The sequence below is a fragment of the Candoia aspera genome, chromosome 18 (assembly GCF_035149785.1).
Source record: "Candoia aspera isolate rCanAsp1 chromosome 18, rCanAsp1.hap2, whole genome shotgun sequence".
In the NCBI taxonomy this organism is placed as follows: domain Eukaryota; kingdom Metazoa; phylum Chordata; class Lepidosauria; order Squamata; family Boidae; genus Candoia; species Candoia aspera.
The window spans coordinates 4,974,137-4,992,671 of record NC_086170.1 but is presented as its reverse complement, the minus strand read 5'-3'; the positions used below and the strand labels follow the sequence as shown (position 1 = coordinate 4,992,671).

General features: G+C 47.4%; 1 protein-coding gene across 1 annotated transcript; it reads right to left on the bottom strand.

The window, feature by feature from the left end:
• Positions 1 to 1,327: 1,327 nt before the first annotated feature.
• On the bottom strand, positions 1,328 to 16,369 carry LOC134507180 (uncharacterized). The gene is made up of 13 exons (XM_063317674.1): positions 15,980 to 16,369; positions 15,066 to 15,203; positions 14,256 to 14,442; positions 13,335 to 13,582; positions 12,275 to 12,449; positions 11,850 to 11,950; positions 10,029 to 10,115; positions 8,300 to 8,428; positions 7,230 to 7,352; positions 5,584 to 5,748; positions 4,499 to 4,666; positions 3,016 to 3,176; positions 1,328 to 2,100 (listed from the first exon to the last, which is right to left on the bottom strand). Exons 1-13 carry the CDS (start codon positions 16,161 to 16,163, stop codon positions 2,035 to 2,037), a joined length of 1,932 nt encoding a protein of 643 aa, XP_063173744.1. The 5' UTR covers positions 16,164 to 16,369; the 3' UTR covers positions 1,328 to 2,034.
• Positions 16,370 to 18,535: the final 2,166 nt, after the last annotated feature.

Here is an 18,535-nt window from a genome sequence, read left to right as displayed (position 1 = left end):
ATCAAGAGTCAGCTCTGTGCAAGCGCACAACCCCTACGGACCCTTCCGTGATCTGTGATTCTGACATGGGGCTTCAGCTGGGTTAAATTTTGTGGTTAAAGCCCCGTATGCTGTGATAGCCAGGTTCACGCCTGAAACTAAGGGGAGGTTTGTGTAACCTTGGGAGGAAGGCCAGGAGCGTGGTGGTCCCACGCCTCCCCTTCCTATAAATAAGAAAGCAAAGAGTTTAAAGATGTTTAGAATTCATGGCTTTGGGCGGTTGGCTCAGGACACGGTAAATATCCCTTGATGTCTGCCTGAAATGGACTGCTTCTCTCTTGGTGATCATTCAGACGAGACTCTGCTGGACCCAGTTGTGGGGGCGGGTTCGCCTCGGACACCGAGAGACGGACAGAAAGGGAGCTCAGTTTTCTCCTGAATTGTGAGATTATGTTTGCTTTGCTGTAATGATCTTTTTGAGGAACCAAAAAAAAATTCTTATTTTTATAGGGTTTTTTTTCCTTTGGGTAATAACAATAAATGTATTTCAAATGTTGTTTGCCTCTACAGGGAGAAAAAAAAGTCCTTTTTGCGTACATGCACTTATTCCATAGTCCTAAGCAAGTATTTCTGTAGGTATTTCACCCACTGTAGCCAAAGTATAACTAAGGGACGCGGTGGCACTGTAGGCTAAGCCGCTGAGCTGCTGAGCTTGCCGATCGGAAGGTCAGTGGTTCGAATCCGCGTGATGGGGTGAGCTCCTAGTCCCAGCTCCTGCCAACCTAGCAGTTCGAAAACATGCCAATGTGAGTAGATGAATAGGTACCGCTTTGGCGGGCAGGTAACGGCGTTCCGTTTAGTCATGCCAGCCACATGACCATGGGAAGTGTCTACGGACAAACGCCGGCTCTTCGGCTTTGAGATGGAGATGAGCACCGCCCCCTAGAGTCGGACACGGCTGGACTTAATGTCAAGGGAAACCTTTACCTAGCCAAAGTATTAACACAATTTAAGGCTATTCTTTCCAGGTATTTTAGACCAGTGTTTCTTAACCTCAGCAACTTTAAGATGTGTGGACTTTAACTCCCAGAATTCCCCAGCCAGCATTGGCTGGCTAGGGAATTCTGAGTTGAAGTCCACACATCTTAAAGTTCCCACGGTTGAGAAACACTGTTTTAGATCACAACCCCATCATTCCCTGCCAGAATGGTAATGGGAATGAATGATGGGAGATGTGGTCAAAAGCACCCAAGAGGATCCAAGTGGAGGAAAGCTGACTCAGAATCAAATCCGTTAGAAACATTATTTTATTTTTTAAACTTTAAAGCAGCCTAGGAGTGTTCTGCATTTGATGGAAGGAATTATTTCACCCCGAGAGAGGAAAAAAAAATTGGTATCAAGGCGACAGGTTCTCACTACACCCTGAGGAGCTAGCTTTCAACCTGCAGGAGTCATTTGTACTGGAAGCAGAACTGAAAACAACACCTGCCTTGGAAACAGCTCAGCCTACAAAACAAACTTGTATGAAACTAGGAAGAGCCACTCACCAATAATGGAGGAGAAAGTGATCCGATGGCCATTGCATTTTAATCATAGTCTTCATCAAGTTTCTACCTTTTGCTGCCCCCCGCTGGGGGGGGCATCCTGAAGATTTCTGCCATCCTTTTCTCAGCCTTCGACTGCTTCCCTAACAACGACAGGCCCTATCCTCTTGGGAAACCCCTCATCGTTTCAAACCGAAATATTCCGTGCTTGGCAAAATCCGTAACACGTTTGCCACGCGTGGTATCTGGGGTGGGGTGGGGGAGGCCCATTCCAGCAAAATGCTCCCTCCCTGCTCCGGGAGTGGATCTGTGCAATGAAAGACAATTAAAAGGAGGTGTCTTCCGAAGAGGTTTTTTTGCACCCCAGTCTTCTGCAAACCTGTTCTAGGGCCTTGAGAATCTTTCGGCGATCCTCAAGGGCAGGAGCGTGTCCCACAAGGCGGCAGATGCTATTTGCGTTTCTGGACCGACTGGTCAAAACGTTCACACTTCGGTTTGGCTCCCGATGTTCTTACTGAATCAGCTTCCCGGGGACGATGGATTCAGAAGGTTTCGCTAGAAATTTGCAGAGGGCCTCCTGTAAGCGAATCAACGGAAAGCGGTTAAGCGTCGTATCAGAACCCCGCTGGCGTTTTACACAACTGAACAGCAGGGTGGGGTGGGGGGAAATCTATTTTCTTGCGTTAACAGCTGAAATTGGAGATGTTGTTTCCTTTAAGCCGTGGAAAGGCTAGCTTTGCAAATGCGAAGTGCCGAAACATACTTTGGGGGGAGGCGTACCATTTAAATGGGAAGTTTTATTTGGCTAGGATGAATGCCAGGGAAATCCAGTGGTGATATCTATGGGCTCAGAAAAAAATACAAAAAGGGGGAACCGTCTAGAACTGGAAATGGACTTTGGGTAATAGCACAGCGTTTCTCAACCTTGGCAACCTGAAGATGTGTGGGCTTCAACTCCCAGAATGCCCTGGCTAGCATGGAGAATTCTGGGAGTTGAAGTCCATGGATGCTAGCTGGGGAATTCTGGGAGTTGAAGTCCACACATCTTCAGGTTGCCAAGGTTGAGAAACACTGTACTAGTGGGGAAAAAAATTAGTAGGAATGTCTAATTTATAGCCTCACAATTGTTTTAATAACAATTAAAACACTTCTCATGATTTGAAGCTGTTCTTCCATCAGGGAGAAGTAAATAAAATAAAATCTCCTTTCAGTTCAGAACAGAAGTAGCATGATCATGATCACCACCACCACCACACCTTCTTCCAGGATGTTGAATTTTTCAATCTAGCTTACAATCCTGGGATTTCCTTGTGGTCTCCCATCCAAATATTACCCAGATCTGACCTTGCTTAGCTTCCAAGCTCAAAGAAGGTGGACCACATGGGGTTTTCCTTCTTAGTCTTTCTGGTTCAAGAATGGTGTGTGTGTGTGTGTGTGTGTGTGTGTGTGTGTGTGTGTGTGTGTCCTAGCGCCACTTTCAGGGGTCCCTCACCGGAAAACCACAGGTGCCTTCTTCGTAGCCATGGCCACTACAGTTCCTTCCTCCGTGTTTTGGGGAAGGGTTGTTGCACCGCCGTGACCGCCGCACAACTCCGAGTCCGCAGGAGACAGGGCAGGGGGTCCACGATGCCCAGGGAGACCAGGCTCCGTCAACTAAGGCAAAGACCAAGCTGTAGTTTAACCTCTGAGACGTGGCCTGGAAAAGCTGCAAATCTCCAGACGTGGCCTCAAAACCACCACCCACCACAGCCAGTGTGGGGTCACGGCAAGCAGGGATGGAGTTGTGGATCCGACAACACAGAGGAACAGCAGCTTTCCACCTCTGCAACAATCCTTTGGCTGGGTGGTACAGTTTTAAGGTTTGGCTCCGAAAAAGCAAAGGCAGGGGTCACTACATGGGAATGACCTTGGGAGACAGGAGGGAGAGCTTCAGAGAAGGCGACAGCCAGATAAGAGGCAGACGAGCCCACAGCAGGAAAAGGGGCGTGGGAAGCATCTCAGAAGGGGCCCTCCCTAGTTTCTTGGACTGTAAAGGCGACGGGGGGAGAGAGGTACTTTCAGACTTGCAAGATTGTTATCAACACACCCAGAAGTACTAGCTCTATCTTTACTGTAAGGTTACATGAACAGAATCTTGCAAGTCTGAAAGTACCTCTCTCCCACCTCGCCTTTTTTTTTTAATCTGTTCTATTGTGTCCAATTCTCGGAAACTGCCTGGATAAGTCCCTGCAGTTTTCTTGCCAAGGTTTTTCAGAAGTGGTTTGCCATTGCCTCCTTCCTAGGGCTGAAAGAGCGCAACTGACCCAAGGTCACCCAGCTGGCTTTGTGCCTAAGGCGGGACTAGAACTCACAGTCCCCCAGTTTCTAGCCCGGTGCCTTACCCACTACACCAAATCCCTCCCCCACCGCCTTTACAGCCCAAGAAACGAGGGAGGGTCCCTCCTGAGATGCTTTCCACACTCCCATTCCTTCTGTGGGCTCAGCCGCCTCTTATCTGAGTGCTGCCTTCTCTGCAGCTCTTCCTCCTGTCTCCCAAGGGCATTCCCACAGACCATTACACTACCTGAGGGAATTCCCTTTCTCTGAGATACAACACTAGCTCATTAATGGCTTTCTAACTATTTTGGAACCCCAACTTTCAAAAAACCAGCAATCCGCATGGTCCTGGATAAGAAAAAGAAGCTGAGAGCATCACTCCTCGCTAAATCCCCCCATCTTCTCATTAGGGAAGGCAACTCTTCCTCTCCCTCCAGGAAAAGAATATCACTTCTAATTTATGTCTTCTGTTTAGATCCTGCCGTTCTGCTCAGAGAGCCCTCAAGAAAACTTTTACTTTTGAGGACTTTCAGGAGCAATAGTGAAGTGAGTTGGCTCCTCTAGGCTAAATCATTGAATCGAGGCACAGTGAGCATTGCTCATCCATTCAGACTGAGCCCGCCCCCCTCTGCTCCACTCAGGGAATCCACATAAAATACCGGCACACTGGCTTTCGTGGCATAAACCGAGCTGTTCCTTCTCTCCTTTGCAAGGCAGACCTCCCCTGGAAGGAGCAGGGCTGTCACACAGCCGGACCCGTTTCTTGATCCCGACACACGTCTCCAAGCACACCGACCAAGGGGACCAGACCGACCAGCCACCATCAGCTGAGGCAAGGGAAGATGGATACAGAGGTAATACGTTGATTTTGGTCAGTGGCCAAAACAGATAAAACAGAACATATAACACTAAACACAGCAGAGGAAACCAACCAACCAGCCATCCACGTAGCCAAAAGATATGTGAGGACGCCGACCGTGTTCAGGAGTTAGTTGCTTGCGTGCGTTCACAGCCACTGTACAGAACTTTGCTGCATTACAGGGGATAGCACTGTTCTTGCCCAGTAAGAGGAAACTGACCCAAGGTTCCTCAGAATAATTCCGAGCATAAAAATCATAATTCTGCCCCATAATTCAGTGCATCATAATTGGGTGGAGAAGAATCAGAATTCTGTGCTGTAACTTGGCACAGAATAATGTGGCGTGTAATAGTAACGGCGTTCCGTTTAGTCATGAGGAAGACCACAGAGGAAGTGTCTTCGGACAAACGCCGGCTCTTCAGCTTTGAAACGGAGATGAGCACTGCCCCCTAGAGTCGGACACGGCCGGACTTCATGTCAAGGGAAACCTTTACCTTTACCTAATAGTTCTGCACCATAACTTGGCACAGAATAATGGGGTGCAGGATAATCGGAATTCTGCATGCCCCATAATTTGGCGCAGAACAATTTGGTGCGTGAGAGGGAAGCTGAGTATTCTTCGGATAGCACTGTAAACGGAGCAGCGCAGCAGCACGTGGAGAATAGACTGCCCTGAGCCATCGCCACAAGGATAGGCTTGGCTAATCGTGAGGGTTTTACTAAAAAAATAAGAGTGCCGAGGGTGGGCTCTTACAGCTGGCTTTGAAGAAGAACCTTTGCTGGGCCGGAGAGACGAGTGAGCTGATGTAGCTGGCTGGTTTCCATCTAACATGGTTAAATCATTGCAGCAGGGAGATTAATGCGCGTTCACGGAAAGGGGCTTACTGGGGCAGGGCTGCAGGTGAGGGCACCGCTTGAGGTCAGCCGAAGGGCCTGGGCATCGCATCCCGCTTTCCACGTGGGTGCACTGACGGATCCGCATCTGGTTCTGGAAGCCACAAGTGATGGAGCAGAGGGACCACGGGGACCACGGGGACCAGGTGCTTTTGGCTAGCGGGGAGAAGAGAAAGCGATGAGGGGCAGAACCCTCTTCTTCCGTACGTGAGCAGCCGGTCTCTGAATGCAGTGGGGTTAGAGAGGGGAAAGGGCAAAGAAACGATCAAGGGAGTCTCCTTTGCACCCGGAAGTCGAACTTTTTTTTAGCTTTCGCACGGCGCCCCTGCTGGGAAGCGAGGGCTACTTCCAGCAAGGCGGCCATGGACGGAAGAAGCAGGACAAAAATTAAATTGGACTTCACTGCGCTGAAAGGTCAATCCGATCCAATCCAATCTAGTTAGGAGGTTGATGGATGGATGGATGGATGGATGGATGGATGGACTGATCCTGCGCCATCAAGTCATGGCTCACTCCCAGTGACCACGTGGATAAATTTTCTCAGAGCAACAGGATGGCGGTCCAGGAGTTTAATGTCTGCTTCTCCGATGTTAAAGACCACCATTTGGGGCCCCTTTGGGAAAAGTTTCTTGGGGTGCAAGTAATCCGCATCGCACACTTCTGTGTGACTGACCTGGATTGGGGAGAGGCCAGGTTCAAATTTGTTCTCAGCTATGAAGCTCTTGCATCAGTCGAGCTCACAGGGTTTGACTGGGAGACTGGGGAAAAGCAGTACAGATAGTCCTCGACTTACGACCATTTGTTTAACGACTATTCAAAGTTACGACGGTGCTTAAAAAGTGACTTACGACCGGTCCTCACATTTATGACTATTGCAGTGTCCCCACAGTCATGTGATCAAAATTGGGGCGCTTGGCAACTGGCATGTATTTACAATGGTTGCAACATCCTGGGGTCACAAAATCAATGGGGGAAGCTGGATTCACTTAACAACCGCATGATTCGCTTAACAAATGCAGCAAAAAAGGTCATAAAATGAGGCGTGACTCACTCAATGACCACACTGCTTAGCAACAGAAGTTCTGGTCCCAATTGTGGCTTTAAGTCAAGGACTACGTGTAATGTGCTGTAAATCTCACCTACCTTTGGCTCCTCCCATTTTTATTTTAGTCCCACCCACTTTTGTCTTTGGCTCCACCCACTTCCAATACACCACTCCAATGGATCACCCGAGTGAGAATTTTTGCCTTTTGCAGCAAAAGGCTTCCTTTTGCATAAGAATTGTATCATTCGTAATATGAATATGAATTCTAATATTCTAATATTGGTAGTATTGTCAAACTCTACAGTTTGGACCCACCCAGGGGAGCTCAGAGCCCACAAAAGAAAGAGCTGCTCGTCTTAACACTTGGTGAGCATGGGGAACTCACTGCCACAAGAGCCACGTCGTGGCTTGAATTGTCAGGGGCTATGCCTCCGCTGAAGAGAACCTTCATGTACAGAGGTAGTCTTCCTCTGAAGATCAACTGCCAGGGAACAACCTGCGGGACAGGACTTTGGCATTTGCTCATGGCTAGCAGGCTCCCAGGAGATACGGGCTTTTCCCCACCCTGGAGAAATTTACACCAGGGGATCACCTTCACAGTGCGAGCCATCACCGACAAACCCACTTTGGCAGGCACAGATGTAGGAACCCAGAGTGTTCAAACAGAGAGCGTCTTGGTTGCAGCTGTGAGCGCCTCTCACACATTCATCGACGTCTAGAGGGGAGAAAACCAGAAATAAAATAAAGGAGATGCACCGAAAGGGTCCAAGGTCACAGCCCAGGCAGACGCATCAACGGGGGAGGTCAGGAAAGTCAAAATGGCACCCAAAGTCACACAACCAAAGTCCTGCCCCTTTTAAACACACATTAAGGGGTTTCAATCACGCAGTTGTGGCTGCCATTGTGATTGTTTTAAACCCCCCCCTCTTACGGATGCCCCTGAACATGACAGCATCTAGGCCAGTGTTTTTCAAACCTGGCAACTCTAAGATGTGTGTACTTCAACTCCCAGAATTCCCCAGGCAGCATGGTGTTCAGAGTTTGTGCGTTGGTTCCTCTGGATTGTCTCAGATGCAGGGTTTGGAAGGATCCTTGAGGAACGTGACCTTGATGGGCTTGGCCTAATCCATGGCGCCCATCCTGGGGCCCTTGAGGAACGTGACCTTGATGGGCTTGGCCTAATCCATGGCGCCCATCCTGGGGCCCTTGAGGAACGTGACCTTGATGGGCTTGGCCTAATCCATGGCGCCCATCCTGGGGCCCTTGAGGAACGTGACCTTGATGGGCTTGGCCTAATCCATGGCGCCCATCCTGGGGCCCTTGAGGAACATGACCTTGATGGGCTTGGCCTAATCCATGGCGCCCATCCTGGGGCCCTTGAGGAACGTGACCTTGATGGGCTTGGCCTAATCCATGGCACCCATCCTGGGGCCCTTGAGGAACGTGACCTTGATGGGCTTGGCCTAATCCATGGCGCCCATCCTGGGGACGAGGAATGGAGGACCCCTTTTGGAAAAGTTCACCTCCCAACAAGTCCATTGCTTTCTTCTGGCCTTTGATCCCAAGCTGGACCTTCAGCTGCAGGGCACGTCCTGCACATAAGCTACGCTTCATAAATTCACCCAACCGCAGCCCGTAAATAAGAACCGACATCTCCCCTACCGATGCAGCTGAGTAGACCATCTCCTTCTAAGCCCTTGGGACAGCGGCAGAAATACGATCCGTACGTGTTGACGCACTCTGCCTCGGCCAGGCACTTCACAGCTGTTTTTCTCTCACACTCATTTATGTCTTTGGAGGAAAGGAGGAGAAGGAGTGACGGTAGAGGAGGAGGAGGAGGAGGAGGCAGAGAAAGGGTGGTGGAGGAGGAGGAGGAGAAAAATTACACCCGTATAACCAGTCAGGATCTCCTCCCGTTCATTATTTCCAGACGGTCACCACCAACTCCCCCCAAACCAGAAGGAGAGAAGACAAGTTGGACGGGCCGGTTCACCCACCACCATTTTTGAGCTTGCAGGACATTCAGCGCCCCAGCAGGTCTAACTGCATTTCATAAGCTGCCTAGAGTGGGGGCAGCCTCGGCCTTTCATGAATAGCCAACTGCAGTACATCATTTGGTTCTACTTCGGTGGGACCAACTGAGTCCCGCCTGTACATCAACGGTGGGGGTTCCCCTGCACAGCCCAAACTACACACCCTGCTTCCTGTTTGGGCCTGCCCAGCAAGCTGCACAGACCTAGCCCCTTTCGCACACTTGGTCTGCCTCTAGCTTAAGCCTGAGCAACCCAGATGACAACCATTTGTCACCTCCTGGCCTGGGGCCCCCGGCATCTCACAGAGGGAGGCCAGTCTTGAAGCGCGAATCCACGGAAACGCAACATCTACTGCTTCTAACAGAACTGGGGGGTAGAGAATTAAGGATCTGCTGTTTTTGATCTCAGGGATGGCTAATCCGAGACCCTTTCCTGGAGAACCCACATTTTTCTCCTGGTAGGATGTGGTTTGCTAGGCGATAGATTTTGCCCATCCCTATAATGTATTTCCTATCAATAAATCTCCTTTTCTGATATCAGAACTACTTCACTAACCGTTGCCCAGGGCAGATTTCCATGCTCAGAAATGCTAACACTTGTGACTATATTAGGTTCCAAATTATGTTTTTCTTTAATTGGGAGGGTAATTTTGTTTTAGAAGGGGATGTGATAGTGAAAATTCAAATGCTTTGTAGAAATAACGTTTACTGCAACACAAATTGGAGTAAGAGATTAAATATTGATTTATGCGTACCTTTTTTACAGAAAGCTGTAGTAGCTTGGTTTGTGTTTTCCCACACCTTTTTATTTTCTTTGTAGGCTGCTTCGTTTCAATCTTTTTAGTTTTTATGTGTATTTTGAAAATATTTGTCAGATCCCCCGATCAAAGGTTTCACAGAAACCCTTATCGGGGCATCTCCCATCATTTCCTTCTCCCATGTTGCCAGATGGGAGGGGTGTGTGAAGTTGGAGTGTAAAGTGGTTTATTATGGCTATGGAGCACATCAAGGACGCAGGGTTGAGATACGCCAGGAATACCATCTGGATGGGAGGGGGAGTGACACGGTTTCATGGGAAAGGGGACTAACTAAGGGAATGTAGTTTTAAATTAGGTTTGGGCGGGAAATCTTTATTCGCAGCTTGCCCTCTGTACCGTTCATGACGCTTCATTAAAACAGTTAAAGGAATCCCAGCCTCCTGACTGTGATTGTGTGAATGCTCGAATGATCAGGTGCTGACATTAATAAATATTTAAATATTACAGTTTAGAAAACTTTAATAAAGTTTTCTTAAAAAAAAAAGAAAGAAAAGAAATGTTAACACACACACACAAACAAGAACCAAAGCTCAAAAGTTACCAACACAATGCACACCACCTCCTTCGAATCCTGGGTTACAGTGGCAATTCTTTTCGTCTCGGCTTCCATCGCAAGTTTTGCTGACATCTGAAGAGAAGCAAATGCGAATGAAGGGAGCATCAACCAGAATTACGTGGCCCAGTTCTTTAACTTTTAAGTGTTTCAAACCTACGTCTTTAAGCTTCGAGCTTCGGCACCTGGGATATCCACATTTCAAATCAGGCCAAAAAAATTACTTAACACATTCAATGAACCTCTTCGTCCAGATCCTTAAGAACACTGTTTTTTTTTTAAAAGACTTTATTAAGAATTATATTAAACAGATAAAACTAATGCAGAAACCTAACAGAAAACTATGTTAAAAAGAATCGTTAGGAGTGAGGCAGGCGTACAAATTTATTTATATATATATATATATATAGAGAGAGAGAGAGAGAGTGTGTGTGTGTAAAGGTAAAGGTTTCCCTTGACATGAAGTCCAGTCGTGTCCGACTCTAGGGGGCGGTGCTCATCTCCGTTTCAAAGCCGAAGAGCCGGCGTTTGTCCGAAGACACTTCCTCCGTGGTCACGTGGCCGGCATGACTACACGGAACGCCGTTACCTGCCCGCCGAAGCGGTACCTATTAATCTACTCACATTTGCATGTTTTCGAACTGCTAGGTTGGCAGGAGCTGGGACTAGCAACGGGAGCTCACCCCGTCGCGCGGATTCGAACCGCCGACCTTCCGATCGGCAAGCCCAGCAGCTCAGCGGTTTAACCCGCAGCGCCACCGCGTGCGTGCGTGCATGCATGCATTGATTGATTGATTTAAAATTTCCATCACCGCCCATCTCCCCCAAAAAGGGGACTCTGGGAGGTTTACAATCAAAGTTAAAACGCATAAATCACAATATAAGGCGGCAGAACCAGGTTTTTAGGTTCTTCAGAAGTCCGGGAGCGAATGGGCCTGTCTCAGCTCCGGGGGCAGAATGTTCCAGAGGGCGGGTGCCACTGCAGAGAAGGCCCGCCTCCTGGATCCCATTTTTTCACAATAAATAAAAAAAGATGCCGTCCATTAATAAAGGGAGACAAAGAAAATCCAGAACCTTTTGAAGCTAGAATTTTTTCTTTTAGGGCCGATGGATAAACCGTGAGAAAAGAGCCATGGAAGATTATTTAAATATATGATTACTGTGGTGAGATTATTATATGCATGAAGATGGAAAGATTCGGCACTACCCACCATGGAGGAATGGCTGATGGAAATGACAGATCTTGCCGAGACGGATAAACCAACTTCTTTGATTAGAGAAAGGTCATTATTGACAGTCATCAATGACTGGAAACCCCTTATGGACTTTTTGCATAAGAAAGGAAGTGATTTTGGGACTTAAGGTTTTGATGATTAGAAAGAATAGGTTAGAGAAAGAAATGAAATCTTAGAGCAGTGTTTCTTAACCTTGGCGACTTTAAGATGGGTGGACTTCAGTTCCCAGAATTGAGATAGCGCTGGCTGGAGGATTCTGGGAGTTGAAGTCCACCCATCTCAAAGTCGCCAAGGCTGAGAAACACCGTCGTAGAGAGAGCGGTTGGACTAGAATTGTCTGTCTAACTGTCAAAAGGAAGATCAGAAGCTGCTTCTTTATATATATGATTTTCTTTTCATGTTTCCTGTTCTTTTATTTTCTTCTTCTGTCCTCTTTGTCTTTTCTATTTTTCTTTCCCACCTTTACTTTATATTTTTTTCCTTTTCTTCGTATGTACAGTATTTCTTAACGCCTTCATAAAATCTTTTAATAGAAACCATTAAAAAAAATTTTTTAAAGAAGAAAATCCAGTACCTTTCTTTATAAAGAACAGCCTCTCGGCCACCAAGACGCGTCCGGGAACCTCAGTGCTGAAGTCATAGACCAAGGCTCGGACGTAGCCGAAACCGGACTCCCTGCAGGATAGAAAGAGAAGAAAAAACGAGAAATGCCCAATTTTGAGCGAGAGAGAAAAAAGGCGCGCAGGAAATTCCCCGACGCGTGCAGAAAGGATGCTTCTCCGATCTGCCCAGTCCAAACAGAGAGGGGAATGAGAACTTCCCCTTGTATTTTGGATTTGTTTTTCTTCTAGAAATAGCAGCTCAGAGGCTAGAAGGGATAGCTTAGGGTTTTGCCCCGGCCCACGGTCATTTTTTTGCTGCATGGCGTTAACACGCAACCCGGCTCTCGCTTTCCAGGCGGAAAGCGCCCCCAGACAGCAAGCAAGCAAGCTGGCTTACGTTAAACCGCTGATCTCAATCTCCTCTACGTCGTTGGCGAGGACCATGGCTTGGCTGTCCAGCAACGTCAGCGGGCGTGGTTCCTTGATCCACCGAACGAAACTGGAAGGCGAGAGGTCCAAGTATTCGGGTAACCGGAGGACCGCTGTATCTCCTTCCAAAAAGGGTCCAACCTCTTTTCCAAAAAAAAAAAAAAAAGAAAAAGAGGGGGAGAGATGAGAGAAGCAAGAAACCTCTCAACGTCTGCTGCGTTGATCGGAACCATGTCGGTGAAAAGAAACAGGCGAGCTCCGTTTCGGAAACGAATCTGGCAAGAAGAGAAGGGAAAGAGGAGGGTGGGGGGAAGGAAGGCCTTATTTCGTTTTTGTGCTTGTGAAAATCTGGATTCTGTTTTTCGCGATCTCTGCCAAAAGACCCCGCGTTCTGCCAATTGTTTTTCCCCCCCCCCCCCATAAAACTTTATTAAGTTTCAACAAGAGATAAAATATAAAGAAACAGGGAAAAAAAAAAAGAAAATTAAGAAGAAAAGAGCAGAAAAAGAGCAAAATTAAGAGAGCGGCACAGAAAAAGAAAAGCTTCTGACTTTCTTTGGTACTGGTACAATACAAAATACATTAACCTCTTACTCTAAAATTAACAATAGTACCCAATAGTTCTATAATCATTCTGCCGATCATTCGACAGATAAAGAGAGGGGCCAAACTTGGTCGAAATTCCCAGTATTTCCTCTTTCCAAACATAACGACGGGCATCGCTTCTTTTTTAATTAAACCAATCCGCTCAAAACTTGCATGGATTTGGGCAGCCCGCCCTGCTCTTTTCAAGGATAGTCCATTCTGCAACCACCAGCCATGCCATGAAATTGGTTGATTTCAGAGAGGGGGGGCTTCATTATGCCCCCCCCTCCAAATTTACATGTTTTAAAGAATGTTTGGGAAGCTCCCCTACCATGAGTATTTGGCAACCTTTGGTATTACAGCCTAGCCAAGGAGTTTCCCATTCTCCAGAAGGCCGTCTCATCTTCCAAGCTTGGGGGCCATAAATGAAGGGTGAATCTTACCTACTGATGCCCCCTCGAGGGCAAAATAGAACCGCAGGCCGGAAGGATTTAACGTTTGAAAGCGGGTTAAATCATAAGCTTCGACTTCAACGGCTTTGGGGATCAGGGCGTGGAGTCTCACTTCTGCCCAGAAAAGGTTGGGGTAAAAATCGTCGTCCTGTATTGATAGGAGTGTCAGGACGTGCCCGTGGCTGCCCACCATTATCCTCAGACTCCTGTTTTCAACAGATCCCAACCGCTGTCGATAGCTGCAAAGACAAAACATGAGGGCAAGTAACAGTGGTAAGCAGTGGGAGCTAAAGACACCCATCACTGACCATCTTCATTTTTTAAAATACAGGTAGTCCTCATTTAGCGACTGACTCTTTTAGCGACCGTCCGCAGTCATGACGGTGATGAAAAAGTAACTTTATGACCAATCCTCGCGTTTACGACCTTCACAGGTCTGTAAAACAAAGGAAAGGTTGTAAAATCAGGCACCACTCACTTAACAACCGCATCGCTTAGCGACAGTAGTTCTGGTCCCAATTGTAGACTTAAGTGGAGGCCTACCACTGTGTTGTGTTAGATTCTGAATGCTTGCCTTGCTGCTGCCTCGTTCGAGGGCACTTTCCTTTGGCCCTTTTGTTAGTTTTCTTGAGTATGTTTTTATTCAGATTGTGTATACCGAGAGCTTCGGCTTTTAGACAGTTTTAACTTGTAGAAGTAAGGAATAATAAATAAATAAAATGTGGGCGACGTCTCCATCTCTCCTTTAAGGAATGGCTCCAGTCCTTTGGGGTTATCAAAGGTTAATACTAGCACCGAAAGAGATTATCCATGCCCATCTCTTAGCTGTTTCCCAACCAAATTCTCTTCCATCCAGCTGAACGGGCAAAGCAAGCGGGAGAAGTTTTCTCTGCTGCCCCATCGTAACCTTACCTGTGGAACTGCGGGCTTTGACCAGTATAGAACTTGTACCACCTCACGGGGGGCAAACGGCGGGTGGTGGAAGCCGAGACGGAGACGTGGAAAGTGACGCTCGGCTCCTTCACGTGGAGAAGACACACCTGATCACCCAACTCATTGCAAACGGAAGCATCGGGAACGGTGACGCGGAACACGGGGGCTGCAAACCGACAGCAAGGTGAATTGGGGGTTCTTGAAAAAACACAAACAAACAAACACAGTCTGACAATTTTCAGCTTCCAGATAGGTTTCAATCCCTTTTCTGCCCTGTTCTTCACCAAACCGCCTTGTGAAGAGAGTGGTTAGTGTTATTACTACTACTAAGCAGTTGCTTTCGGGGGTGACAACACAGGTAGTCCTCAACTTACGACCACAATTGGGACTGGAATTCCCATAAGTCATTGTGGTCGTAAGTCAAGTCACCATGTGACCAGACCCAATTTTATGACCAGTTTTACAGTGGTCATTAAGCAAATCGTTGTTAAACGAACGGTCATACGTCGAGGACTACCTGTGTCCTTTGCTTCCCCCAGTCCCAAGCAGTTTGGCTACTTTAAAAGCCCTAAAAGAGTACAAATAGATGCCAAAAAACCTGTTTTTCTTTCCTTTCCCATCAAGCCCAAAACAAGCTCCGACTTCCACAGCCATGGCAGGCTTCAAATCCCAGAATTCCCCAGCCAGCATGGCCATTGACGAGAATGCTGGGAGTTGAAGTCCCCGCACCTGGAAGCTGCTATAGTTGCCCAAGAGAATCAACGAAACAAATCCATCAGCACGACTTGCCTCGGCAAAGGTTGATCCCATCTCCGTTGTAGCCCGGCAGGCAACGGCAGTAAAACTCGGAGGACAGCCCGTCAAGTTGACAGATCGCTTTTGGGTGGCAGTGGATTTTCCGGCGTACGCATTCCGGTTTGTACGGATCTAGGCAGGGAGCAGAAGAGAAGCAACGGGGGAGTAAAATACTGTCTTCCATCTGCGGTGCAGAAAAGTGCAGCTTTGTACTGAGATCATGCCACAGCAATTCAGTTTGGCACCATAGGTCCCATTTTCCCACCTCCGCTTGGGGCTCAGAGCCATTAGCAAGGAAAGCACAGCCAAGACAAGCCAATGACATCAGAATTAGAAATGGGTGATCCTTGATCGGATGTATTTATTTGTTTTTCAAATTTCTGTCACTGCCCATCTCCCCCAAAGGGGGACTCTCCCTCAAAGGGGGAATTATCCATTATATAGAATTAGGTTGGCTGGATCTAAGCTAATCCAACATTCATTCTTGATAGCTTTAAGATCATAGAGCGGTAGGGTCGGAAGGAAGCTCGGTGGTGTCCTAGCCCAAACGCTGCCCCGGGCAGGAATCTTCAGACCATCTATGTCCAGCCTTTGTTTGAAAACCTCCCATAACGGAGCCCCCATGACTCCTGTTAAATCCTTATTGTCAGGAGACAGGACAAGTTAGGAGCACAGAATGTGGTATCTGACCTCTCAAAAAGAGAAAGCATGAAAAAAAAAAAGTTGGAGCTTCACCCCTCTAATAAAAGTTCCTAACGGCCTTTGCTACTCCTTCTCCATCCCTGTCCTGTTTCCTTTAGTGCTATGCTGTAAGCGAGCCAGCATGGGCTGTGTCATTTTCAACAATCCTTAAGCCATTTGGGAGATAGAGTAAAGCATGCTTTAGCAGAGGGGAAAAAAACCCTCACCATTGATCATGCTTTCACCCCGCAGGATGGACAGAACGATGAAGAGCAGAGGAGGAGACAGGAAGCTGGCCTGCATTTTCACTGAAGCCTCTTTTTCACGGAGACCCCACATCCTGTCGCCTAGGAAGGCAAGCCAATCTCCACCTGCATCGGGTTGGAATGCACAGGCGCCCGGGGCCAGCATCCGAGAACGACAAAGGTCCGTTTCATTTCAAACAGTTCCAAAGATTCTCGTTCCAGTTCTGGGTTCCGCACCATTCACCATTTCTAAGTGGCATTGTGGGTGTGGGTGTGTCCTAGACCATTGTGGTCACGGAGGAGATCCAACGCGTGGCTAGAGATCCCCCAAAGTTAGTCGACTCCTGGCAGCGTTCCCCAGCGCAGAGCCCGATCCTAAGAGTTTGAGGATCCATCCTGGGACCGGACAGAACAACAGATTAAACCACGCATGGTCGTCTTGCTGGAGCGAAATTTCCCCCAGCAAACCAGCATCAGGCAACTTCGGGACTGCACATTTGATTTTGCAACGTTGCATACTTAGTCAAAACGAAGGGGGCAAACGGTGAAACAGGAAGGTATTTCCTGACAAGCATCCTGAACCAAGTTCCAGTAAAACCAATTACATCTTCGTGTTCTGTTCTGGCTTTAAAAAAATGGGGGGCCAAGCAGCTTTGCTAGATGCCTTTGCTGGGCTGGCTGGGAAGACGGTTGAGCCCCATCCTGCTTTCCAGAAGATCCAATGGATAAGAAATACGGTCTAGTGGGCGACTGACGTGCCCATCGAGCCGATAAAATTTCTTCACTGTTAACTGCATTTAAAAAAAACAACACCAACCTTGTCCATATTCCTTACTAACTGTAACATGCCACCTCCAAAATTTGGAATTGAAGGGCACTTCCAAAGTAAATCAAGATATAACTCAGAAGTATAGTACTGGAGGCTGAGCTGGTATCCCACCTAAGCTAGGACTCCGTAGCCAAGACATTGCACATTCCAACAACCCTGTGAGGTTGGCTGGGTTGAAATGACGGGGCTGATCTCAGCCAATGAGCTTCTACAGCTGAAGGCAGATTTCAGCCTAGTCCCTGATCTAACAAACATCACCCTGCGTTGATTCTCAACCACACTGGGCGTGCTTCGTACCATCTACCCTTGATCTGGATTCAGTCGTTTGAACGGAGGATCATGGTTTCAGAGGGAGTGGGGCAGAGAGATCCCGTGGCAGGATCATCCATGTTTTTGGAAGGGAGTTATATTTTCGAAGAGGGGGTCAACTCTCAGAGAGAGGTCAGGGGACTGCCCCTTTGGACTAAATGCTTTTTATATTGGATCACGCAGGACAGATGATGCCGTAAATGATCTTTACCATCTGAAACCGAGCCAGGCTCCTTCTCGCATCGGGAAATGCAGTTTAAGCTGGCTCCAATCTTGTATGTGAAGCCAGTTCAGTGGCCTGCTAGAACCACTGAAACGGAGCAGAGCTTGTAACACAGCTGAGAAGCTGGCACAGAAAAAGAATTATCTTAAAATAGCTTCAGTGAGCATGCCAGAGAAACACAGGTTGTTGCTCTTACACATTCAGCCCTCCCAAGCATAAAAAATCACACCCTTAGACACATTAGGTTGAGATAAGTAAAAGGAATTTCTTACTGACTTTAATGTTGCTTCTTCTACATCCATCTTGGTGGAAAAGATGAAGTTCCTTTGTTCTTCTTTTCTTTCTAAATACTTAGTTTTGCCCTAAACTCTCAGCCCTACAGCTGCCAAGAGCTGTGTGGAAGAAAGGGGAATTCCAGGTGGGTGGAATTCTGGGCATGGTGCCCAGAATGGAGGAGAGCAGCACGCATCCTGTGCTTGCTTCTGGCGGAGAAGAAGGGAGAGAGAAAGAGGAAGTGGGATTGGCAACAAACAGCTTCCTCAGAGTTGCATTGTGGGGCAACTCAATTTACATGTTAATTCACATGCAAATGAGGCATGCTGGATTTGCCAGGACTTCCAACAGCCCTTCTCAAATCCTGCATGAAGCTTGCCCACACAAGATTTAATTCACTTCGTAGGCCTTGATAGACACCCTTTGCAAGTGGCTTTGTCAGGACGTCAGCGATCATGTTCTCTGAGGGCCAATACTCCAGATTTATTAGTCCTGTCTCCTGTGCCTCTCTAATAACGTGGTAACGAACATCCATATGCTTGGTCTGTCTATGGCAAAGGCCAGCTTGGTGATGAAGAAAAAGAGGTTGCTACAAAAATATGCGACGGGGTATCCAGAAATTTTCAAAATAATATACTTTGTGAAGCTTATAGAAACAAAGGGAACCAAATAACAGGAAAAAACAAAAAGTCAAGATACCATATGCTCTACAAGTGGAGGGAAATGAACATAACAACCTGGCCAAGGATAACGAAAGAAAAGAGGCAGGGGAAAATTACTATTTTCTATGTTACTTAAACATTACTTAATCTATGTTACTTAAGCACAGAAATGAACTCCACAATATTAAGTGTGTCACCAAAAGACAGCGCTTTAGCAAAACAATATATAGTAAACACGGTTA